At 39.0% G+C, this 26,986-nt stretch overlaps 1 protein-coding gene across 3 annotated transcripts in view; it reads right to left on the bottom strand.

The window, feature by feature from the left end:
* The window catches only part of FOCAD (focadhesin), a 295,859-nt gene extending 271,044 nt beyond the window's left edge, over positions 1–24,815 (bottom strand). The window contains exons 1-4 of one of the 3 annotated variants that reach the window (XM_010857081.1): positions 23,444–24,815; positions 6,130–6,214; positions 3,328–3,402; positions 984–1,138 (exon numbers count right to left, since the gene is read on the bottom strand). In XM_010857081.1, the coding sequence (XP_010855383.1) occupies positions 984–1,138; positions 3,328–3,402; positions 6,130–6,186 (287 nt within the window). In that variant the 5' untranslated portion in view covers positions 6,187–6,214; positions 23,444–24,815. Of the gene's footprint in view, positions 1–983; positions 1,139–3,327; positions 3,403–6,129; positions 7,471–13,800; positions 14,126–23,443 lie in introns of those variants that run through there. The other 2 variants (XM_010857080.1, XM_010857079.1) reach the window with 2 other exon arrangements.
* Between the last annotated feature and the right edge of the window lie 2,171 nt (positions 24,816–26,986).

Genomic DNA, 26,986 nt, shown 5'->3' with positions numbered 1-26,986 from the left:
GAAGGGAGGTTCAAGAGGGAGAGGACATTTGTATACCTAATGATGATTTATGTTGATGTATGGTAAAAACCATCACAATACTGTAAAGTAATTATCCTCTAATTTAAAAAAATAAAATATATACTAAAAAAGGCCAGAGGTTATTTAATTAAATAGACCTCAAGTCCAGGAAGGCACTAACCAAAGATTGATGGTGACAGCTATATTCCATCTCCACCGAAGGCAGGAAAAAAGATTAAGTATTCAGTTCTGGGTTTCCTTGGTGGCTGAATCAGCAGAGAATCTCCCTGCCAAGCTGGAGACACAGGTTCAATCCCTAGGTCAGGAAGATCCCCTGGAGAAGGGAATGGCAACCCACCCCAGTATTCTTGCCTGGGAAATCCCAGAGAAGAGGACCCCCCAGTCCACCAGGAGGTTGCAAAGAGTTGGACACAACAGCAACCAAACAGCAGCAGCAGTGAATGGAATAAATATGGTCAAACCAAACAAATTCAAAAAACCAAACATTATTTACTTCGAATAATCAGGGGAAAGTATGTCTAAATCACAAAATGCTTTTAAAGAAATTGATGCCATTATTTTCTAATGCATGCACTGATGTTAAAGGCTGACCAAGGCCAGTAGGGTATCAACTTAACCATTGTGGAATGAGTATTGCTTATGGGCAACCTCCTTTCTTAAAATAAGACAGGAAATTACACTGCAAACTGTGAGTTATAAACTTAGCTATTCATTAAAAAGAGCAATAACACTTTCAAGCAGAGTCCCAAAACTTAAGTACAGCAAAATGACCACAAATGCCCAAATTTTCAGAGCTTAATTTAGCATGTTTTCACCACATATGAAATATCAACTGTATGACATTTTTAGGGAAAGAACAATAACTAGCAAGTAGGATGAACGGTGACCCTTAATGGCAAATCAGCGAATTTTTGTCTAAAAATTTAAACTGTTAACTGATCAACTATGAAGGAAAGGAGCACCTGGTTGATGGAATCAGGTTGAGAATCCCATTGAGAACATAGCTGAACTCCGCGTGATCCTGAGCGACAAGGGCCACCAGACCCTCGCAGCAAGCTGTTCGAACTACGACATTATCGCTGCAGCACTTCTCCCACAGCAAGTTCAAGGCAGGAGTCTGAAATCAAACCAGTGATTAAAACACACGTCTGATGACTAGCAAATGCATACACGGCCCAAGCAGTTCATCAAAGTGTAATTCGTTCACCGTAGGCTGGCTTTCCTCTACAAAAATGACGCTGTGTCACACCATGTGTAGGACACACTGAAGCTGGTTTTCCAAGAGAGGTAGTGGATGTATTCTGATATAGTAACTCTCTCCCCTCTGGTGTCTTTGCAGCAAACTGAGGCTGGCTGCAGAGGTTCTATCTGAGTCTAAGGAATGCAGCTACTAGGAGATCAAAACTACGGTTTGGTTCTAGCACTATGTTCTAACCAAGCCATTTAACCAGACACCAACCATACCAGCATATCAGTTAGTCTAAGTTGGACTTCAAATCATACCTACGCTTCAAGCCCTGAACATTTTCAGGAAATATTCCTACTCTTCTCCCACCAACCTCTATTTAAACCGTCAACTGGTCAAACATGGAGGAAAACACACCTGATTGATGCCACCCCACTGTCCCTTCCGGCACCCCTGCTCCAAGTGATTGAAGCTGAATGTGGACCCAGAGGAAGGAGACAGAAGCAGCTCAGGCTACAAGCAAGCTGCTGGTTCCAGGACTACCAAAAACACCTAGAAAAACTTTTTCTCCCAAGGAAGAGAGTTTGACTTCTCCCTTCACACTGTGAACCTGTCATCTTTGATAGGAAAGCATCAGAAAGACACAAAAGTAAATAGGTCTTCATTTTGAAAATTCCTACTAAAGCAGAGGTTCTAGCTCTCATAACTTGCTCAGGAACTTATGATTCTCCTCAAAAAAAAAGTTCATTACTAATGATGAACCTACATTTGAATGTATTCTGGGCTAAGTCCATTTAGATTTTACATGGGGTTTGGGTTATTTATTTTTGCTTTTTTTTAAAGAACACAATGAAGCTATTTTTCCTTTCTTCTGACATAATTTACTAGGGAAACATAAAATCTAGAGAGAAAAAAAATTACAATCCCCAGCTCCCATGGAATAACTAAACTAATGAAAATCAACATAAATTGTGCCCACTTTCCCATGGTAGCTGACTCTGAGAGCCTTTTCAATCTCAGGATCCCACTAACTGTACAGAACAAGACAGTTAACAGTCACTGAAGAAATATTTATATTCTATTTCTTTTATTCCAAAGGAAATTTTATTCACCTGTGTGGACCATACCAAAGGGTTCTAAATGTCATCACTCCACTCCTAAGCCAGAATAACAAAATAAATGAATAAAACACTGTTGCCTCAGGTAACATTGCACCTTCATGGAAGGAAGCACTCATTTATTAGCAGAAGAGGAAACATTTAGTTACAGGGATTTGACATTCAATAAATTCTGGCAGTTTAAGTAAAACCACTAGATCGTCTCAGTGTACATAATGTGATTATAGGCAGGATTAAGATCAGAGTTCTCAGAAAACCTAATTTATATGACTACATACAAACACCAGATAAATGCCAATTAGTGAAGTATGCCTCTACATTGCCTTCAATGTGTCAGCAGAAGTGATAAAGAAATGCAACTTGGAGAAGCTAATATAAAGGAATATGAGAGAAAGGAAATCAATTTATTTGTTATGAAAAAAAAATCTTATTTCCATCAGCTATATTCTCCATAGAGTTTACCTTAGAGGCCCAACTTAAGCAGAGTTTCCAATCAGCATATCAAGCTACTTAGCACTGGTCAACCAAAACCCAAGTGGTAAATAGGTCAGTAAATATGACCAACCCTATGAAGGATACAGAATTTTTTCCTCCAGTTCTACCTGTCAAAGCATGACCTTTCTAACTTAGAACTCGTGTGTGGGGCTACCTAAAGCCTGAGAAATCTCCTACACCCCAACAGAGCCATTGTGTTCACTTTGTCTGTTAAACAGATTCCCTCAGCAGTAACTCTACTGGCCTTCTTCTAAAGGCTGCCTACGCTCATTCCACCCATGTTCTTTTTCATTAATAGTCATAAGAATACTCCCCTCCACCCCTTCCCTGTCTAGTTCCTGGAGTCTGTTGTAACACTTTTTAAAGTTTAAAAAGCAAACAAAGAAACAAAAATAGATAAAATCATTTCTATAGTGACCTGAACTGTGAGGATAACAGAAGAAGCGCAAAGGTGGTCCAGTTACCAGCAATATCTGAATAGAACTAAGCACAAAATTAAAGACAGACCTGGTTTGTGCACTGGTGGATCTTTTCTGAAAAGCTGTTTTCCTTTAGAACTGCAGCAATAAGATGACCCACAGCCTAAAACAGACAAGATTAATGAATACATTCCCTCAGAAGTTCTCTCTCAATAGTGAATTTGAAGGTTAACTAACAGCAGTAGTAGTGGATATGAGTATACCAGTCAATCAGTAACAACACTCAAATTCAGAGGGTGTGTGCTCTGAAGAAGGCACTGTATTTGGCACTCCACAAATGGAATCTCTCATCTTCACAACAACCCTCAAGGTAAGCATTTTTATCCTACATTTTATCCCAGTAAGCAAACTACAGTTCACAGATGTTGAGAAAATTGCTGGATTTTCTGTTTAAATTGTTGTCACTTGGTATTACAAGATAATTTGAGATTGCTTAATCCATTAAACCATGAGACAAATGAGAAACTCCATAGCTTTTAAAATCATCTTTGCAACTAAATGAAATGCATCATGCTTCATCATGCCCTTAATGAAGATAGAGAAAACTCATCACCATCTTCATGACTATGGCCCACACAGATTTGAACCAACAGGTCCTCCCCCCAACCTCAAACATTCTCTCTCCTCTAGGATCTAGGATGTAATATCCCTGTTGGTTTCTCATAGGTTTCAGCTCCTTAATAAGCTTTCAGTTTCATAAATCTCTAAAAATTTTCCATATCGTCTTTGGTCAAAAAACCCAGAGTTAAAACTAAGATTCTCATAGGAGTGCTGATTGATTCCATAAATATATAAACGTTGTTACTTCCTATCATCTCAACTCCATTCTCCTAGATCTTCAGCACCACCCAGCATTGCTGTGGTAGAACCACAGACTAGCAACAACGACAGCCATTCTAGGTATGGGTTGGGAAAAATTTTGCTATGGCAAGAACTATTCAGTCTGCCCATGCGACCAATGTCTGATATGGATGTATAAACACCCATCAGCCTTGCAAAGTCTCCAGAAAAGCTCAAACAAAAGCACATCACCTGCTCCTTCATTTCCGTTTGCATTTCACACACTAGAATTGAATTCAGACCTCAATGATCAATGGTCTTTGTAAGTCACTCATTTACATGAAATTTAAGTTTAGATCAACGAACTCTTACCTCCTTGTTAAAGAGATAGTAACAAAATTGAGGACCAATGAACAGCTTCAGTTCCTGTTTACAAAATAACCATATTTCATTGAATGTAAATGGCCATCAAATGCAAGATGCACCATTACTTTATGAACCGCTAAGAAAGAAAAAAGGCTGCCAATTAATGTTATACAACGCTTCTTATAATTTTTTGATTTTACGTTAATGAAAGAGCTCTTTCAGACTCAGAAAATCATGGCCAAATGCATAAATGTGCAGGCAATATCAACTGTATAATGACTGCTGCCATCAATTACTAAATGCAGATGTTAAAATATGAAAAAAAATGTGTGAATCAATGAAATATGGTGCTAACACTGAGCAGTGGTTACAAAAGAACAATAGGAAGTATTCATAGAGGACAGGGAACAATTGCAAGAATCTAATAAAACCAATATGAAACACAACATGGACAAAAAAAGTTACCATTCATATTTAGAAAAAGGACTAACAGAAAATAAGCTTCATGATAAATATCCCCCACTGCCCACCAAATTCAATTTCCCTAATTTACCTTCCAATTTATCCCTCTAACAAATGAGAGAGTATAGCCTAAATTGATTTTCAAATACAAAATCCAAGTATAAATCAGCCTATGCTGCTACATAAGTTTTCCATAACAAAGAGTAGCTTAAATGGATACTGCACACTAAACAATACAAATACACTTTTCTCTTAATTTAACAGCAACACACATAGGCATTTCTTGATTGACCTATGCTAATGAAGGGACTCCACGCACAGAAAAATAGAAACTGTGGACAGCGTCCTCCAAGCCTTCATCTTCTTCTTCATGGTAACCACCTGTGTTGCACAGGATATGACTCCAACCCAGTCAGGTAGAAGGGAATCTTGCATAAGGAGTGTTCTACTCCTCATGGAAGGGTTCCCCACTACCCAGCTAAGTCAATTCCCACAGCAGGCATCTCCGAAGGTAACTGCTGAGAGTATCCAAGACGCTGCAGGTTGGTAAGTCTTCAGGCAGGCTTCTGCTGGTCCCTTTGCTTTACTCTCATGAGAGAAGACAGTAGCTATTATGTACCTTGATTAACCAAAATGCTTCTAGTTAGCTGAAAGTTAACCAGAAAACCAGTTCTGTTTTACCCATGATAACCAAAAAGCTCTTCTAAAACTAATTATCACAATCTTCTACCTGAGTTAGCATATAGATCTAATTTTTCAATCCAGGATATTTTACTGATTTAATATCATTATTATAAAAATTTATTATTCTTAATAGTTGTACTAAGAGTAGAATATACCTTTTTAAATAGGAATCTCTGACATTCTCAAGATGTATAACCATTTACTTCTGTTCCCAATAATTAACTACAGACCAACAAATATATATTCAGAGGTTAGTCAAAGTTTTTTATCTCTAAGAAGAAAAGGATGACATAAATAAAAGCACAGATTGGTCAGTTTCACTATTTACTTTCTTATGTCCAATATAAATTTTCAAATTAACTGATATAAAAGTTAGTTATTAATATATACTCCTGTATATAGATGAATAAAAATTTTAAAATGTTAAAAATATAAATAATGTTAAAAATATAAATTTCAATTAACAATCCACAAAAAATGTTCATTTGTTACCATAAAGCATAAATAGATAAATAAATGAACAAATAAATAAAATTACCTGTGACTGGATAAGAGAATTTGGAAATTCAAACCTTTTCCTTATGTCATCCGACATTTTTACTTCTCTTACATATAAGCAGATTCTGTAACCAAAACAAAAGAATATTTGTTACTCTGGAAAAGGAGTTTAAGTAACTATTTGTCAAATAACATGAAAGTAATTCTGTACAAAGACAACAATGGCAATAAAGCACAGAGCCCTGGAGAACAATCCCCTGGCACACCCTTCACTGTTAAGCATTTCAGCTCTCAAATGCCACGACTGATGGCACAGTGAACTAAAAATGCCCAACCGTTCTTAGTTTTCCCATGAGAGCAAATCCCAAAACAGATGAATTCACGCCACAGAAACAAACAAATAAAAATCCAAAAGCTCATGTCTAAATAGCAGAATTTGAAAAGTTCAACCACATATTTGAAATAGAAATTCATCCTTCTGTGGATCAAAACTTCTGAGGAAGAAAGAACCAACTTTCACAAAATTGTTTAAGCTGTGCCTCACTTTGGTACAAGCTTCCACTGAAGCATGAACCCACCCGTTTGTGACAAGTGTGAAGCACTGGTGAGTTTTTTCCTGGAAGTATAAAAATGACCTAGAAATTCACACATCCAAACAGATCCTTTGTCTTCTAAAAGAGGAACAGCAAGCAATCGGCACCAACTTTTAACATTTACATCATGCCTCTCATGCCTATCGGGTTCTCAAGTACAACAATCACAACAAAATTATAGAGGAGGACAGAGTAGTAAAGTGGAGGCACAGAACTCGTAAGGGGGTTTCCCAAGGATCTCACTTGATCCAGTTACCACACAGCACTGAACCCACTGAATTACACCCCACTGTAAAAAGCAGGATGCTGTACCAATTTATTGCAGTATAACTTTAAAAAAGTGTTTACATTAGTACTGTACTCTAAGTTACCTTATAAAAATAACAGGCAACAAAACCAAGCTCTCCTCATCTTAAAAATGAAGGCATTTTGTGTTGAACCTGTAGCTTTTTCTTACTACTGTCTTGCTTTTCTTCTAAACCCAAACTCCCTGGATAATTTATGCTACCTTTCTTCTTCAACATATGGGTCCAACTTAACTCCCTTGAACTAGCCATTTCACAGCACTGAAACAACATGTTCTGACTGCAAACCATGTCCCTTATCTAATCCACTCATTAGCTTTTAAGCAGGTCAAAAATTCAACCTCCCAGTTGTATTAATCTCACCTTTCTTGAAATGTTCTTCTCTGTTGTTCCATAAGACATCATAACAGAAATACCCAAAGTGTGTCTTGGGGAAAGCCAAGATAGAGACCTCTTCGAGAGGAAAAAAGAATTTTGTAGGGACATATATTGCCATTTTGAAAATTCAAAAAGTAAATAAAAAGCCAAATAAAACATGAAATATGTTAGAAGGTGTTACAATGGAGAAAAACAAGTGAAAGTGAAAGTGAAGTCGCTCAGTCGTGTCCAACTCTTTGCGACACCGTGGACTGTAACCTACCAGGCTCCTCTGTCCATAGGATTCTCCAGGCAAGAATACTGGAGTGGGTTGCCATTTCCTTCTCCAGGGGATCTTCCCGACCCAGGGATTGAACCTGGGTCTCCCGCCTTGCAGGCAGACGCTTTAACCTCTGAGCTACCAGGGAAGCCCGGAAAAAAATAAATCTGATCTCTTTTTCTCTGAGTTTGTTTTTGAAGTACAACTGGCCTACAAGACTATGTTAGTTCCTGTTACACACATAATGATTCGATATTTCTAAGCGTTTCAAAATGATCGCTATGGTAAGTCTATTTACCATCACTAACACAAAAGTTATTAAATAATTATTGACATATTCCCCACACTATACAATTCATACCTGTGACTGGTTTATTTTGCAGCTGGAACCAGAGACAGGAGAGGGGAAGGCAGAAGTGAATGAAGGCAGTCAAAACATACAAATTTGTAGTTATAAGATAAATAGGTACCAGGGATGTAATGTACAACCCAGTGCTGAATGTTACATAGAAAAGTTGTTAAGGGAGTAAATCTTAAGAGTTCTCATCAAAAGGAAAAAATATTTCATTTCTATTTCTTTCATTTTGTTTCAGTATGAAATAGTGGATGTTCACTAAGCTTATTGTGGTAATCATTTGATGATGTATATGTCAAATCATTATGCATTAGAGTGCTAAATGTCAGCTGTAGCTCAATAAAACAAGAAGAAAAAAATTTTTTTAAGTAAAGCGAATAGAACAAAGGGGAGGAGATGAGAAATGGGGGATGGATACACTTTCTATTTAAATATGGTGGTCACTTTAGAGGGTGCCATTTGGGAGTCAGATTGGAGATGTTAAAAACAAAACACATATTTTCTCATAAAAATTGTTTCCATTTCAGTGCATCTTTCCCTAGTTCTCCTCTCACAGTTCTCTTCACCAACATTCTCAAAGTCCAGTCAGTCACAAAGTCAGCTTCATTCCTTCCAGCATCTCAGACTTTATGCCTGAGATGCTGGAAGTTAGCCACGCAGATAACCTAGGGAAACAGTATCACAGGCACAGGAAACAGTGAATTCAAAAGCTCTAAACTAATGATCTGCTTAAGATACATCCCAGAAAGAGCAAAAGGATGAGTTAGGAACAGAGCAAAGGAGGACGGAAATGGCAAATGAGAGCCAATGAGAAGCTAGACCACAGAGGGCCTTGAGGCCACTGAAAGGACTGATGTATTTATACAGAGTGAAATGGTTAACCACTACAGGGGAAAAAAAAAGTGGTAAGATTTTAATAGAATCACTTGAGGTGAGATGTGGTCAGACTCTGGGTATCTTCAAAGGTAGAGTCAATGTGGTTACTAACGGACTGGATGAGAGTATAGCAGAAGGAAAGGGTCAATGATGACTCCAGTGTTTCTGATCTGAGCAGCTTCATTCTTAATTTCAATCCCTTTGGGCATTTTACACATAAAAAAAAAAAACCATGAATAAATTAATTACCATGGCATTTTTTACTAAAAGGCAAAGACAGAATTGCCATCAACTGAGATAGAGAAATGAGTTCTTTGAGGGAAGACTAGGAATTCCATTTTGCACAAGTAAGTTTTAGATGCCTAATGGATATCCAAGCGGAGACATCAGGGAGAAAGTTGGATACATGAGTCTATAATTGAAGAGACAGATATTAGTTGGTGATACAAATAATGGTGTGCACTACTAAAGAATCTGAGAGGTTCTAATGCAAGAAATTTGATAAACTTTGCTTAATCCAGAGTTTACCAAACTTATCTGGTCATGGCCCCTTTTTTCTGAAACTAGCTGTTAACAGTCTATACAACCAACCTTCCTTGGGATACACCCTGGTAAACACTGCTCTACTGGTTCCTCCTATTCCTCTCTCCACTCTGCTTCTCGTGCGCCATCTTCCTTCCTGAAGGTGCTCCCAAGCCTCTTGTCTTGTTCTGCTTTCATGAAAACTCTCCCAGAGTCTTCATCTAGTCCCTATCTCCAAACACTTCCCTACCCTCTCTCAGGAGGCTCTAAAGCATCAGATTGGAGATGTTAAAAACAAAACACATATTTTCTCATAAAAATTGTTCCCATTTTAGTGCATCTTTTCCCAGTTATCCTCTCACAATTTTCTTCACCAACATTCTCAAAGTCCAGTCAGTTACAAAGTCAGCTTCATTCCTTCCAGCATCTCAGAGTTTATGCCTCCATTTCTCTACTCATCATTGTCAATGCTCACATGAGACTTCCTTCAGTAACTGGTTAAACTTGGGGTTCTCTACCCCATACACTGCTGTCGGACTAACTGTCCTAAAATGCTATTTCCATCATATCAATTCTCTGTAAAGAATACACAGCAGGTTTTTAATAGCCTGGCAGACTAAATACAAATACTTATTTCCAGCTTTTAAGTTGTCTCCAACAACAATCTCACACATTCAACTTCATTTTCACTGTTGTCTAATTCTGGTGGTTTAGTCACTAAGTCATATCTGACTCTTATGAGCCCATGGACAGGAGCCCTGCCAGGCTCCTTTGTCCAGGGGATTCTACAGGTGAGAATACTGGAGTGAGTTGCCATTTCCTTCTCCAGAGGATCTTCCTGACCCAGGAATTGAACTCGGGTCTCCTGCATTGCAGGCAGATTCTTTACCGACTGAGCTATGAGGGAAGTTGTCTAATTTTAAGCTGCCTGCCTCTTGAGAAACCTATATGCGGTCAGGAAGCAACAGTTAGAACTGGAAATGGAACAACAGACTGGTTCCAAATAGGAAAAGGAGTACGTCAAGGCTGTATATTGTCACCCTGCTTATTTAACTTGTATGCAGAGTACATCATGAGAAACACTGGGCTGGAAGAAGCACAAGCCGAAATCAAGATTGCCAGGAAAAACATCAGTAACCTCAGATATGCAGATGACACCACCCTTATGGCAGAAAGTGAAGAGGAACTCAAAAGCCTCTTGATGAAAGTGAAAGAGGAGAGTGAAAAAGTTGGCTTAAAGCTCAGCATTCAGAAAAGGAAGATCATGGCATCTGGTCCCATCACTTCATGAGAAATAGATGGGGAAACAGTGGAAACAGTGTCAGACTTTATTTTCTGGGGCTCCAAAATCACTGCAGATGGTGACGGCAGCCATGAAATTAAAAGATGCTTACTCCTTGGAAGGAAAGTTATGACCAACCTAGATAGCATGTTCAAAAGCAGAGACATTACTTTGCCAACAAAGGTTCGTCTAGTCAATGCTATGGTTTTTCCAGTGGTCATGTATGGATGCGAGAGTTGGACTGTGAAGAAAGCTGAATGCCGATGAATTGATGCTTTTGAACTGTGGTGTTGGAGAAGACTCTTGAGAGTCCCTTGGACTGCAAAGAGATCCAACCAGTCCACCCTAAAGGAAATCAGTCCTGGGTGTTCTTTGGAAGGACTGATGCTAAAGCTGAAATTCCAATACTTTGGCCACCTCATGAGAAGAGTTGACTCATTGGAAAAGACTCTGATGCTGGGAGGGATTGGGGGCAGGAGGAGAAGGGGACGACAGAGGATGAGATGGCGGGATGGCATCACCAACTCAATGGACATGAGTTTGGGTGAACTCCGGGAGTTGGTGACGGACAGGGAGTCCTGGCGTGCTGCGATTCATGGGGTCGCAAAGAGTCAGACATGACTGAGAGACTGAACTGAACTGAAAACCATTTTCAGAATAGACCCATGTGCTCAAAAATCGGTTCATTCCTAAGGGATTCCCGCCTACCCCACCACCCCCACCACCCCTCATGTGGAATCTCAGTTCCCCAACCAGTAATGGAACCCATGCCCTCTGCAGTGGAAGCACAAAGTCTTAACCACTGGACTGTCAGGGAACAGGGAAGTCCCTAAGGGATTTTATTTATGCTGTTCTCTCCCACATAAAATGTCCTCCTCTATATGATCACTGCAGATGGTGACTGCAGCCATTAAATTAAAAGACGCTTGTTCCTTGGAAGAAAAGTTATGACCAACCTAGACAGCATATTAAAAAGCAGAGACATTACTTTGACAGCAGAGTTCCATCTAATCAAAGCTATGGTTTTTCCAGTAGTCATGTATGAATGTCAGAGTTGGACTACAAACAAAGGTGAGAGCCGAAGAATTGATGATTTTGAACTGTGGTGTTGGAGAAAGACTCTTGAGAGTCCCTTGGACAGAAAAAAGATCCAATCAGTCAATCCTAAAGGAAATCAGTCCTGAATATTCACTGGAAGGACTGATGTTGAACCTGAAACTCCAATACTTTGGCCATCTGATGCAAAGAGCTGACTCATCTGAAAAACCCTGACACTGGGAAAGATTGAAGGCAGGAGGAGAAGGGGATGACAGAGGATGAGATGGTTGGATGGCATCACCGACTCAATGGACATGAGTTTGAGTAAATTCCAGGAGTTGATGATGGACAGGGAGGCCTGGCGTGCTGCAGTCCACTGGGTCACAGTCAGACACAACTGAGCAACTGAACTGAACTGAACTGATATGTTCCTACAATTATAGGTGAAATTCCTTTTATACTGCATCTTCTCTGTTTAACCTTTCTCAAGGAGCCACATCTTAAGAGCATTCACCTTACTTTATATTTCTTCAGTGCTACTGCATTTGGCCTGACCCATACTACCATGTGACTAATTACATTAGGATTGTTAATATTTTTCTGTAAAGGCAAATAGAAACTACTCAGATTTGCCACTGTAGCAGGAAAAGCAGCTACAGACAATACATAAATAAATGACCAGGGTTGTGTTCCAATAAAACTTTATTTACAAAAATAGGAGGCAGGTGGGCTGTAGTTACTGACTCCTGATTTACATACTATTTATTTAATTAATTTGTAAAATTTATTGATAAAAACTGCTAAACTGACATTCAAATTTGCCCCTGTGCATCCAAGCACAGATAATTCATAAATAAGATAAATTGAACATGTCTTATTATCTAAAAATGGAAAAGTTCTATCATAGAAAACAATTTTCATGCCCCTAAACTCTGAAGGATATTTCTCACATTAGGCTTTCTACTGGGGCTTCCCTTGTAGCTCAGTTGGTAAAGGATCTGCCTGCAATGCAGAAGACCTGGGTTCAATTCCTGGGTCAAGAAGATCCCCTGGAGAAGGAAATGGCAATCCATTCCAGTATTCTTGTCCAGAATACTGGACAAGAATCCCATGGACAGAGGAGCCTGGCAGGTGGCCGTCCATGGGGTCACAATATTCGGACATGACTTAGCGACTAAACCACCACCACCACCACCATGGGATACAGGGTGATATAATAAACAATAATCTCAATAACATAAGCAAAACAGAATTTTGTTACCTCTTTTTTAAACAAAAAAACGAAAGTCAAGGTTGTATCATAATATGTAACTCAGGAAGAAAAAAAAAAAAACCCTCAGCTAATGGAGTCAAAGCTCAACAGAGCTTTCTGATGATCTGATCTAACTCAAGAAAGCCAAGTCTAGAATATTGAGAGAAGCAGAGGTTATTAGCTTATCACAGAATATACTTACCCAAATGTCAAGAGTGACAGAGCTAAACTGAAGGAAACGTGGGATTACACTCTCTGATCCAGACCTGAATGATAGAATTTCAAAATGCTCTAAGGACCAGACCAACAGCTGGTTAGGCTAATAACATCATGGCAATGAAGAAGTTGAGCCATCCAGAAAGAGGACTTTTGTCTTCAGGAGGAGGTGGGCCAACGGAGTAAAAAGAGAACTGCTTTTATCAAAATTGTCTAAGTATCAGTGACAAATATCTAAGCTTATAAAAGACAGTCCTAATTTTTGGTACAATGGTTTAGAGAACAAGTAAGTTTTTTAAATCTACAGTAACTTTATCTTTCCTAAAAATGGCCAGAAGGCAGTTTCAAAGCCACTACCCAAGCTGCAATATAGATTTGATACCATCCTTATTTGCTATCTTTGGGCTACAAATTGCAAGTGTCTTTCATCTGCTAGAGATTTTTATTTCAAGGTTAATCACAACCACTTGGCCTTTCAAGGTATCAAAACATCATATTCTCTCAGGGAATTTCAAGAAAGAGTACAAATGTTTGCTTAGCATTGGCAGCGTAGCCTGTGTCCTACTTTATTTTTAATCTCAATGTCCCTTGGGCATTTTATACATTAAAGAAAACAATTATATATTACTTCTTACCATGACATTCTTTACTCAGAGGGAACTAGTCACATTTTGCTCCATAAACCATATGTGACAAAAAAGAACGTTTGATTTGAAAAGATTTCTCTCCAACCTGTCATTGTGCTTTTTTTGTCTGCCTGAATCTAAACCAGAAAGAGAATTTTTAATGAGGGCTTTAAGTTCCAGGTGAATCAAAGCATTTGTCTGACTTAACCAATTATTGAGTTAGCTGCCAGAGTATTTTAGCCATGTAAGAACACTTTCAAAACAATAAATCAGTTGCACTCTAGCAGTAATAAAGAAGCAGAAGATAGATAAAACACCTTAGGTTTTCAACTTTCTCATTACTTTCTCTAGCATACAAAACACAAAACCATACACCACACAAAAGTCTTTAGTGTCAAACTTCAAATAAAAGGTACAATCTGAAAAACACGAGAAAAATGTATCTGTAGTTGACCCTTGAACAATGCAGGGGTTAGGGATGCCAACCCCTGCACAACTGAAAATCTATACAACATCATAATCTGTCCTTCAAAGCAGTGGTTCCTCATCCACCAATTCAACTTACCTTGGATCATGTAGTCCTGCAGTAATGCATTTACTGAAAAAAATCTGTTTACAAGTGGACCCGTGTTGTTCACGGGTCAACTGTATTTATATTCATGATAGCTATGGGAGCCCAGCAGAAGGACTATGCAAGGTAGTTTGCAGGGGGCATTATTCAATGGTCACAGAGAAAGACTTGATTTTGAACTGTTTTTTGGTGGTTTTTTTGGCCATACCATGCTGCATGTGGGATCTTAGTTTCCTAACCAGCGATGGAACACATGTCCCCTGCAGGAGAAACAAGGAGTCTTAATCACTGAATCACCAGGGAAGTCCATGACTTTGAACTCTCTTGACTATCAAATTTCTATATAGCAAAGATTCAGAGCAGCAATGTAGGTGGTAGTCAGGGCTGCAGACAGTACCTTCTGGAAACTGGTCTATAGAAACAAAGTCATCATCAGATTGAGAGAAAGCAAATTGCATTCACATTAATGGGATCCTATTTCAGAGATACAAAATCTAGGCCTTTTTTTCTTTATCAAGCTATTTCAATTATTAGTTATCCATTTACTTAGCTTCTTCCTTTCACACTTTAAGCTACAGAACTCAACTCCTGCTGTATGGCCCAGTTCCTAACAGACCATGGACTGGTACTGGCCCGAAGCCCAGGTGTTGGGGACCCCTAATATAGTGGACCTGGGAGCATCTGCCTTCTGTCACTAGAGAAACAATGATTGAGCAACTCAGTAAAAAGGTACTCATCCTAGCAGTTCATGTAAGAAGAAAGGTTTCGTGACTTCCAACCCAGTGTTTCCCTGGACCATCGGTAACATGAGGCACAGCCAGCGCACTCCACATTCTTGCTTCAAGTCCCAGGAATTTTAAGATCTGTAATTCAAGTGCTGAGCAAAGTTAGGTGACTATGGGTTCTGATGATCTCACCGGCTGCAATTTACTAAAATACATCAAATTGCAATCAGATTCCTGCCTTTACAATTTAGTTTCTTCTCAGTCCCATCACATGTTACTTACTCATAGATTTTGAAATGAGTCTAAAATAAGATCAAAGGCAGGAAATTCCAAGTTAGAACTGATTACTGTCCAGGAGAACCAAGCATGAAAGTAAGAAACAAAACCACCGACTTGAATAATGTCTGATTTGTTACATTTTCTTCAATTATTCTTGGATTATTTTTTCTAAAGTGTCTTTTATGTGCATATATATGACAAATACATAATGAAACATAAATTAAAAAACAGTATTAGTAATTTTTAAAATTGAAAGACTGATTTAAATCTAGAATTTTTTACAGTATCCAATCTAAGTCTTCAAAGAAGTCTTCAAATTACGTCCTTTATGACGATTATTTTCTCTAATATTACAATTTTAAAATACTTTTGTTTCATCAAAAGAACAATTACTCAAATTGTTCACTATGTTTTTAAATAAATATTTTATGTTGATACAAAATAACCTTTACTGTATATTTTTTATAAAATTGATGCCCATTTTAAAGACCTTGCTACTGCTACTGCTGCTAAGTCACTTCAGTCGTGTCCGATTCTGTGCGACCCCAGAGACGGCAGCCCACCAGGCTCCCCCGTCCCTGGGATTCTCCAGGCGGGAACACTGGAGTGGGTTGCCATTGCCTTCTCCAATGCATGAAAGTGAAAAGTGAAAGTGAAGTCGCTCAGTCATGTCCGACTCTTCGCAACCCCATGGACTGCAGCCTACCAGGCTCCTCCATCCATGGGATTTTCCAGGCAAGAGTACTGGAGACCTTACTGACCAATAAATGTCTAATCTTCATAGGTAAAATCTCCAAATTCATCACATTACTTCAAATACCAGTTAACTAAAATTTAATCAAACACCAAAGAATGTATTTTATACATATTTGATTTGTATTCTTCCTCTAATAAAATTACTCAAATTTTGCACACTGGTCTTCTAAAATAATTTACTTCTTAGCAAATATTAATTTGGCACAAACTGAAGTACACCAATGTCCCTCCAGGGGAAAAAAAAGGAGGAAATCATAAGTAAAACAAGAATACCTAAATGCTGATACTAAATGGGTACATTAGAATTCATAATACTATTCTATGTTTATATATGTTTGAAATTTTCTGAATAAGCTTTAAAAAAAAAAAAAACCCATGTGTGTGGCTCTCACTAGGGACCAGGCAATATTCTCAGCACTTCACATTTATTACCTCATTTAATCCTCAAAATAACCCTATGAAATAGGCACTCATTGTACAGAGGAAGAAACTGAAGCACAGAAGACAGATAACTTTCCCAAGGTCATACAATAAGCTGAAATTCAAATCCAGGTAGCCTGGTTATGTATGTGCATAGAAAAACTTGGAAAATATAAATTACAGTGCTTTTTAATTTTGCTTATTCCTATTTTCTAATTTTTACACAAGAATATGTCTTTCGTAATTTGAATAAAGTTCAAAAATTATGAAAACTTTTATTCAAATACTTATACATTCTTTAGAAACAGAGGATGTGACTTTCTAAAACCTACATCATTACAAGCGTAGAAATCTATCATTAACAGATGTGATTAAATGAACAGGACTAAATTAGGAAACTTTTAGACATGATAAAAGATTACTTTGTTAGCCATTTACCAATGTCCTATGGAAAGAGTAATGTTGAAAAGGGATCAATATAATTTAACTAGATTTCAATTAACTTTAGACCATTTAAAAATCTTCCTTCATCTTCAAAGAAAAATACAACCATTATTATCTTCCTATTTTAGACTCCTGGGAAATTTTACACCAAAATAAGAACTCTCACTCTAGAAAAGAATTATGTAGACTGATGACGAGTTAAATGGAAACATTTTTCCTGATTACTGCAAACTGGCCAAACTCATTTATTTTTCATGAGAAGCAAATTATCAAATTCATGTAAAATGGAATAGAGTTATTTTAACTTGCACTCTTAGTACTGAAGAAAGTTGAAGATCAAATGAGCCGAGGAGTTTTACAGGAAGATAGTAAATCTTCCTGCTGTTAACTAACTCAGTGTAGCCCAAGCTGGAGAACACCTCTATATTCCAGACCTGAATAGACAAAATCACAAAAACAACATCATCACCACACTGTTCGAAGAACCACTTTGAAAATTTCCAGTGAATAAGATGAATGGGGCACTGTGAAGTAATGTCATATATTCTTTTGCAAACCCTAAGACAATCCATAGTGAAGATGAGAAAACATCTTTAGTTTGATTATACTTAGTCTTACATACCTCTGTCTCCATGAAGAGTAACATGACACAGAGAGAAAAATGCACGGAGTTAGGAGTTGGGAAGCAGGAAAAACAGACTGGATGTAAAACCTAACTCCACCACTAGGTTTTAAAAAAATTAGGTTAACCACTTACTACCTGGAGCCTGATACCTCATTGAGTAAATCTGAGGACACCTGCCTCACAAGATGATACAAAGAACAATAAGAAGTGAGTCTGAAAGCCAAGAGGATGTTGACACAGTAGGTATGTATTCTAAAAATGTGTTTCTTCCCTCCCTTGATACAATGTGGGACAGTCAAGGGAGGTAAAGGATGGAGAAGAATTTAAGTTTTAGGTATAAGTTCAGTTCAGTTCAGTCACTCAGTTGTGTCCAACTCTTTGCAACCCCATGAATCGCAGCACGCCAGGCCTCCCTGTCCATCACCAACTCCCGGAGTTCACTCAGACTCACGTCCATTGAATCAGTGATGCTATCCAGCCATCTCATCCTCTGTCGTCCCCTTCTCCTCCTGCCCCCAATCCCTCCCAGCATCAGAGTCTTTTCCAATGAGTCAACTCTTCGCATGAGGTGGCCAAAGTACTGGAGCTTCAGCTTTAGCATCATTCCTTCCAAAGAAATCCCAGGGCTGATCTTCAGAATGGACTGGTTGGATCTCCTTGCAGTCCAAGGGACTCTCAAGAGTCTTCTCCAACACCACAGTTCAAAAGCATCAGTTCTTCGGTGCTCAGCTTTCTTCACAGTCCAACTCTCGCATCCATACATGACCAATGGGAAAACCATAGCCTTGACTAGACGGACCTTTGTTGGCAAAGTAATGTCTCTGCTTTTCAATATGTTATCTAGGTTGGTCATAACTTTTCTTCCAAGGAGTAAGTGTCTTTTAATTTCATGGCTGCAGTCACCATCTGCAGTGATAAGTTAGGCATCTCTAATCAAAGACTAGGGTGGGATCTTATATGTAAGTCAAAAGCTAGAGAAATAAGACACCAGCCCTCAGGTTAGGAAATGCATGAGATTCCATTCAAAATATAGTTGACTTCTAACTCACCTGCTGAAAGCCTTTCAACAGCATCCCACTGCACTTTGTAATAAAATTCAAACTCCAAACCATGGCCAAAAGGTCCTACATGATCTGGTCTCACAACTCTCCCTCAATCAAGGGGCTTCAGCCACAACAACCTCCAGTTTGCTCTGTGGACCCCCTAAGTTCTTTCTGTGTGCAGGTCTAGAGCCCTTAGGTCCCTCATCAAGTGTTCGTGCCCTTGCTGTTCAAACAGCTGACTCCTCTCACCTTTCACATCTTCTCTTGAGACTCCACAGCCCACCCAGCCCCTACCCCCAGGAACCCACTACCATATCCTTCATTGCTTTCATCACAATCTCAAAGGATCATCATATACTTATTTCTGCTGACTCTCTCTCCCCCTCCCCCACCAGTAAAATGCAAACTCTTGAGGGCAGGGACCTGGTCTCTTTTTGACCAGGATACCCCAGCATATAACAAGTTATCTGCTCAATACAGATCCACTGAACAAACACAAAGCACGACACGGGTTTTGGAACACCATGTTGGATGAAACAGCTCCTACGTGCCACACATCCACCAAACACTCTAAGTAACTAATCCCATTGGATCGTCACAACCACTCTGAGTTAGGTATTATTAACTCCATTTCCTGTATGAGAAAATAAGAGCTCAGAGAGGAAGTAACTTGCCTGAGGTTATACAGTGATATTAATAGCCAGGATTTATTGAGAATTTTACCACGTGCCAGGCAGGCACAGTTGAAGCTCTTTATGTGTGTTCTCTCACCCAATATTCAAAACAACTCCATGACATGACTACTATTATTATCCTCATTTTCATATGAAAAACCATGTGAGGCAAAGAGAGGTCAAAATTAATTGCCTAATTAAGTAAGAAGCAGAGCATGGATATGAACTGTGCAGCCTATGAATCTAAGCAAAGTTTACATTCTTAACCACTCCTCTATAAAGTAGAGTTGACACAGAGTTTTTAAAAAGTTAAAATAATCCATTAAGGCAATTCACTCAGAACCAGGTACATAACCAACACTTTCTAAATGTTAACTATGATGAATCTTAGTCTAAATCCAATACTTTGTTTCTTTTTTTTTTTTCTATTATATCTTGCTGCATCCCAAGGAATCAAGCAAATCTTAAAAAGAACAACCTAGGTTTGGACATAGTGTTAGATCAGATTCCCAAAGCAGCTCATCAGTATCCACAAATAGCTCTGTCTCTTAGTGTATATTGCAACCCTAAAAATATAGAAAGCCTGATGCATGAAAGTTACATATGAAAGGGGTGCTCCATGCCATGCACAAAACACAAAAATTATCAATCTAAACTTAACCTTTATCCTGTGGCACCATTACCAGCAACACATCTATCTACCACATTTGTGTATGTTCTGAGATTTTATACTTGTATTTTATCATTGACCATTCATTCCAAGTTCAATGAGCATCTATCAAAAGCTAAAGATTGCCACTTTGGTCATGGCAACTGGTATCAATCTTTAGTAAGTCTAGCCTTCTTGTCATTGCTAGTAACGCTTTCACATTTACATTTTCCATCTTTTTAAACAGTAAATATTCACTGCAATAGATGAAAGCAATTATTTGCCCAAATGGTTACTCAAACATTACCACCCAAACACAGATGGCTACACTGCTGCAGATGAATGCTTGCCTGGCAGGCAGCTCCACCAGGTGACAGTTCAAGATGCAGCTCAACAAAGCAGGGCAATTTCCATGTGGATGTGTTCACGTGTAAAAACAGACAGGAGCTTGAAATAACAGTGGAATGTTCTGGAAGTAGTGTTCAGAACCAGGAAGATCAAGAGGAAGGCACTGATATGTTCTCAGTTCCTGCAGCTGCCTCAGAAAACAGAGCTTGACCTCCAACTGGCAGTGCACTTGATGCAAGGAGAGCACAATGATACGGTGCACAGAGGCCATGCTAGAGCTAGGCCTGTTTCTCATGACCCTTTCCGCTCTGAGAGGACTGTCACCAATCCTCAGGCTGTAGATGTCGTCTAGTTCTGAAGGGGCTAGCTCCATCTCTGTAGCAGCGGCACCTGCTCAGACGCAAGCGAAGAAGAATCTCAAGCAGGAAGGACTCCTCACTGACCAAGCCTGCTGTGTTCTTCTCCTGCACCTCCAAGTTTCTTGGGAGAAACAGCTGAGCCCTGTTCACCGCCTGCCAAGTCTGGCAGGTACTAAGCAGTTAATATACGTTTTTGAGTTATTGTCTTTAGTATAGCATCTAATACACAATAGACTCAAAAATATGTTCAAATCAGAATTCTACTGTTTATTTTGTTTTCAGATCAACTTTCTAAAACAGAAAGTGAGAAACAGAGAAGAATCTATATCCACATCTTTCTCACCCATGAAGATTCATGAAACAGACCAAAATAAATTTAAAAGAAGGAAGCCTCACGTGCTGCAGTCCATGGGGTTGCAAAGAGTCAGACATGACTGAGTGACTGAACTGAACTAAACTGAAAAGTAAAAAGAAAAATTGTAAACAACTTTATTTTCAAATTAATACAGTAACCAGATCCAGTTATCAACACATTTAGGGTTTGAAAATAAGTAGTTCTTTTTAAGATGGACTCCTTTTTACCAGCTTTTTTAAGCTGAGAAAATAACTTTTATATAGATAGGATAAAGATGAACTTCAGCCAAGCCCAAATCCCAAATCAGCAGAATCCAAATTAGTGAGATCTTATCATGCTGTTATTTATTTTGGTACATTTTTTTTTTTTACAAAAATCAAATAAAAGGTCAAAGAACATATGTCAACATAAGACTGGTTCTTTACTGTTTCCAGCTAAATCTAATAGTGATGGGAAATGGGTCTTTGTTACTTGAATACATCATAAGTTTTACATGAATGCTTCAGCTGACAGCTATTATTTATCATAGCTATATTCTTAATCTTCTATGTATTACAACCCTTTAAAAGCTCATGGTATCACCTCTGTGTATTTCCCACTGGGGTAAAAGGCATTTTAAACACATAATTACCCAATGAAGTAACATTTACCAATTTTCCATTACACAGCTTAGTATTCATGGCTGTTTTACTTGTGGGGTTCTTAATAATCTGATATTAGTTAACCTTCACAAGCATCCTGGGCAGATGATCATTAGTAAATCCTTTCACATTAGTAAGAGACATCAAGCAGTATATTCAAGAATCAGAAGAGGATTCAGCAAAGTAATGCTAATATCCAGTTGGCACAGTATAGTGTGTAGAATGTCTTTCAGATAAAGTCAAGGACTTTATGTAAAGAAAGAAGAAGGATGAAGAGGAGGTAGAGGAGGGGGGAAGAGAAGGAACATTAGCTCCTCATGAGAATAATTTTTAACTTCACCAATTTTAAAACCAATACATACAATTTTCACATGTACAGGGTTCAGTGGAACTTCTCAATGCTGTGTTGGAAATAAATGACTGACTAGAAAAATGATAGTGAATTGGCAACTCACAATAAAGTCAACACTCAGAGCTTCATTTCAACTTCAAAATCTACTTCTGCCTCTCAGTCCAAATGCAAACCCTATTTATGAAAGTGCTCCCAACCTGTCTTACCTCCAAACCGACATCCATGGGTCCTCAAAGGCCAGACCAGCTGGGAAGCAAAGCCACAGCAGTAAGGGAGGATCAGCATCGTTCCCAGGACCACAAGCCTCTCCCCACTCTCCAGCCCACTGTTCTCAATTCCATAGGGAACTTAGCACAGTAAAGTTGAAAGTCTGGGGCAGGTCAACAACTAAACCCAGTCTATAAAAGTGGGCTGTCAGGGTACTCACTGAGCATTTGGCCTTAGCGTTTGGCACTTCTTGGCAATATCCCAAAGCATGGCACATGTGCTTCAAATTCTAGCCACCTCCCAATTCAAAAGTGTAAAACTACAAAAGGCTTTAAATTGGCATCTTTTTATTTATTTTTTAATTAAAGGATAATTGCTTTACAGAATTTTGTTGTTTTCCGTCAAACCTCAACATGAATCAGCCATAGGTATACATATGTTCACTCTCTTTTGAACTTTCCTCCCATCTCCCTCCCCAGCCCACCCCTCTGTGTTGATACAGAGCCCCTGTTTGAGTTTCCTGAGACATACAGCAAATTCCCATTGTAAAGCCAGCATCTTTTGTGCAAAGTCATTCATTAATTGCTCTAAAAGGTAAGCTAAATAATATGTAGATAAAGTATTGATTAGTAATGTGAAATATATAATATATATATATAATGTGAATATATAGATATGCTTATGGCAAAGTAAAAATACTGAGAGAAATTTTTATACACAATCATGAACACAACCAAGTTTAAACTACAGATATAAAGACAAGACTAAGGGGAAAAAAAAAAAAAGACTAAGGGGGAAAAGTGAATATGCAAAAATGTTAAGTTCATTTCTAGTTAACAAGTTGATGACTGATTACATACTATTCCTCTTCTGATATTTGCTGCATTTAACTTTCCCCTCCTACAATGGGCATACATTACTTTTGTATATTAAATAAAAATTATCACTTCTCTTCAAATAAAAAATCAATTTTTTTAGTCTCAATTAAAAAAAAAGTAGTAATCTTACTTATTCACTTGGCACCATGGTCTTTTATCACTGTCTAAAGAGGCAGTTTCACCACAGCACACACCAAGATAAAAAGCCTTACTTGATCCAATTACACCACTTATTAAGAGCTATTTAATGAGAAAGTCACACCTTGGAGTTATTAGATGCTATAATGGTCCTGCAGTGTTCCAAACAACTAAGCTAACAGAATTACCTTTGATTCTAAATCGTTTGCCAGGAGATTAATCCATCTGGTCCCTGAAAAAAATTAAGTGTTCTTCCAGTGTGTTCAACTTCCTCCAATCTCATTTTAATCAAGGATGTCGGCCTCTGTTGACAGAGGTATTTTTTAATAGATTTACTGAAGTATAATGGATATACAAAGAAATCACATATTTAATGTGTACAGTTTGATGACTCTGGACATGTGCAAACACCCGTGATGCATCACCACAATCAACGTAACAGACATATGCAACACCTTCCAAAGTTCCCTTGTGTCCTTTTTTTTTTTTCCACTTTTTGGTGTACACAATATTGTACTTTAACAACTGGCATCAGGCTGTACAGCAGATCTTTAAAACTTATTTATCTAGCATAACTGAAACTTTATAAAGGATAGCTATTTAGAATTTCTTAAATTACAGTACAAAGACCCAGTTTGATTTTTCCTTTAATTTTCCCAAAATGCAGATAGCATGTAATACCTAAAAAAATTGTTGTCATCAATAGATATATTTTTAGGAGGTCTTTACATGTTTTGGCATCTGCCAAAGAATCAAGAAATGTCTTTCTGACATAGTAACATTTGGAAAAAGACCTAGAGGAAACAATGAGCATTCCAGACAGAAGGAATGCTAAGGGCAACAACCCTGAGATAGAAGCATGTGTGGCAAATTCAGGGAAGACCAAGGACACCAGTATGGTTGATACAGATGTGCAAGCTGGGAAGTGAGAAATGACAGAGAGGAGCGGGAGCCAGTGACAGAAGCCCCTACAGACACTGTGGGCTCTGGATGTTTCTGAGTGGGATAGATAGCCCTAGAGGCTTTGGGGCAGGGAGATGGCACAATTGACTGTCATTTTTAAAAGGTCATCTAACTCCTCTAGAGAACAGACCACAAGTGGGCAAGGATAAAAAAAAAGGGAGACCAGTTAGGAGGTTATGGCAATAATCCAGGAAAGAAACCATATGGCCATGGACAAAGAGAAGAGTAGTGGAGATGGTAAGAAGTCAGACTTCACACTTATTTTGACAGAATTTGCTAAGGGATTGGATGTGGAATGCAAGAACAGTGAAGGATGACTCCAAGGTTTCTGGTTCAGACAAGTGGAAGAAAAATGCAGTCACACAGTGAGATGCCAAAGACTGGAAGAGTCATTTGTTTGTTTTTGGCCACACAGCATGTAAGATCTAGTTCCCCTACCTGGGATCAAATCCATGCCCCCTGCATTGGAAGCATGGAGCCCCAACTGTTGGACTGCCTGGGACATTTCATTCGTTTTTGAAACAGGGCAACAATGCACAAGTATCCTCAATCAATGGGGTACAAAAAAGAGAAGGGGGCAACAGAGGATGAGATGGTGTGATGGCATCATCGACTTAACGGACATGAGTCTGAGCAAGCTCTGGGAGTTGGTGATGGACAGGGACAGCACTAATGTGCTGCAGTCCATGGGGTCGCAAAGAGCTGGACATGACTTAGCCAACTGAACAACAAATCTCTGGAAGGCGAGTCTACAGGACAAAAGGGTGCAGAGAGTACAAGCTTCATCTTTTTCTCAACTTTATTTGAAGCCAATCTTCACTATAACACAATTAATGTTAAATTTTGTATGCTTAGTTCTAGCTTCCCTGGTGGCTCTGAAGGTAAAGAATCCGCCTGCAATGCAGGAGACCTGGGTTGGATCCCTGGGTTGGGAAGATCCCCTGGAGAAGGAAATGGCAACCCACTTCAGTGTTCTTGCCTGGAGAATCCCCACGGACAGAGGAGCCTAGCAGGCTACAGTCCGTAGGGTCACAAAGAGTTGGACACGACTGAGTGACTAAGCACACAGCACAGCTCTAGACTGGATTTGCATTTGATTCATACCCAATTCCAACGCTGCTGTCAGCACTTGCCCCCCTTTCCAAGCTCCAAAAGGACTCAGTGGCCTGTTAAACCCTAACTATTCTACACAGCTTAAAATCTCATAAACTGAAAAGAGAGAGATAGAAAGGAAGGAGGGGAAACAGGTAAATTAGTAGGTGGGTCGGTAGATAATCCTTACTATCCTGTTCCCCCAGCCTTCCTTGTCCATTCCATTTCATATCTCCTTCCAGAGTCGGACACGACTGAGCAACTTCACTTTCCAGGCTTTCTGTTAAATGTTTAATACATTCCACAGGCACTGTGAACAGGAGCAGATTTGGGATTCAGGGAGGGAGAAAGAGGTCAACTGGTTGCGAAGTGATACTGTAAACAGAAGTGTGAAGAAAATTCCAAGGTATTTATTTATTAAAAAAAAAAAATAAAACCTTTAAAGATATGAAGTCACTTTGTTAATATTCAGTTGACTTGTGAAAGCACCACTGTCACTGCTGTTGCTGACAATATGGTAGGAGATCAAGGGAAAACAGACCAGTTAGAAGGCTATCATGCTGTCACTTCAGTCATGTCCAACTAAAGTGGACAAAGTTGGTAATCCAACTTTATGACCCCATGGACTGTAGTCTGCCAGGCTTCTCTGTCAATGGCATTCTCCAGGCAAGAATACTGGAGTGGCTTGCCATGCCCTCCTCCAGGGGATCTTCCTGACACAGGTATCAAACCCACGTCTCCTCTGTCTCCTACACTGCCAGTAGATTCTTGACCACTGAGCCACTGGGGAAGTCCTTAAAAAGCTATGGTAGCTCGCAAAAAATGGCCCCAAATTCTTCCCAATTTGGTATGCACATTTCTTTACAAAGTGACTTAGCTGCTCCTCTCATAAGTAGGCTACTTCTCCATCCCCTTGGCTTTGGGCTGTCTTTGTGACTACTTTGAGCAACAGTGGGAGAAGTAAAGTGGGAATTCTTAGTCTACCTCTCAGAAGGCCATGTAGCTTCCTCTTGCTCTCTTGGCTCTATTAGACCAAGCATGGGACAGGTTACTGGACCAGATGTAGCAGAGATAAGCCATTCCAGCTGATGCCTCCAAACCTACGGTTGCCATTAACCCACCAGCAAAAAAAGCTCCCCCCACACCTAGCCGCCCCAAGCCTAATCCAAATGGCCAACCCCAGAATCATAAACTAATAAAAGATTGTGGCTTTAAGCCACCAAATTCCAACAGTGAGTGGTAACAAATAACTGATACAGAGACTATCACAACATCAAGAACATACACAATGGAGGCTTACACTAGGGTGGGAGCAGTGGATGGTGAAAAGTACTCAGATTCTAGCCATATTTTGAAGGGACAGACAATAGGCTTTCCTAGTAGTTTACAAGTGGATTGTGAGCAAAAGAGAAGAATCAGGGCTGACACCCAAGTTTCTGGCCCAAGTAATGGAAAAGATAAATTTCCATGATCTGAGATGAGGAAGACCACAGGTGATGTAGGTGTAGGAAGAAAATCAGGAGCTGTATTTGAGATTTCTATTTAGTCATCCAAGTAGAAATGCTAAGTAGCCATCTAGATACACGGAGTCTAGAGTTCAAAAGAAGAGGTGTACAGGACTTCCCTGTGATCTAGTGGTTAAAAATCCACCTGCCAATGTAGGAGACACAGGTTCA

Source organism: Bison bison, unplaced genomic scaffold, assembly GCF_000754665.1.
Source record: "Bison bison bison isolate TAMUID 2011002044 unplaced genomic scaffold, Bison_UMD1.0 scf7180017864376, whole genome shotgun sequence".
NCBI classification, from domain to species: Eukaryota; Metazoa; Chordata; class Mammalia; order Artiodactyla; family Bovidae; genus Bison; species Bison bison.
This window is presented reverse-complemented; position numbering and strand designations above follow the sequence as displayed.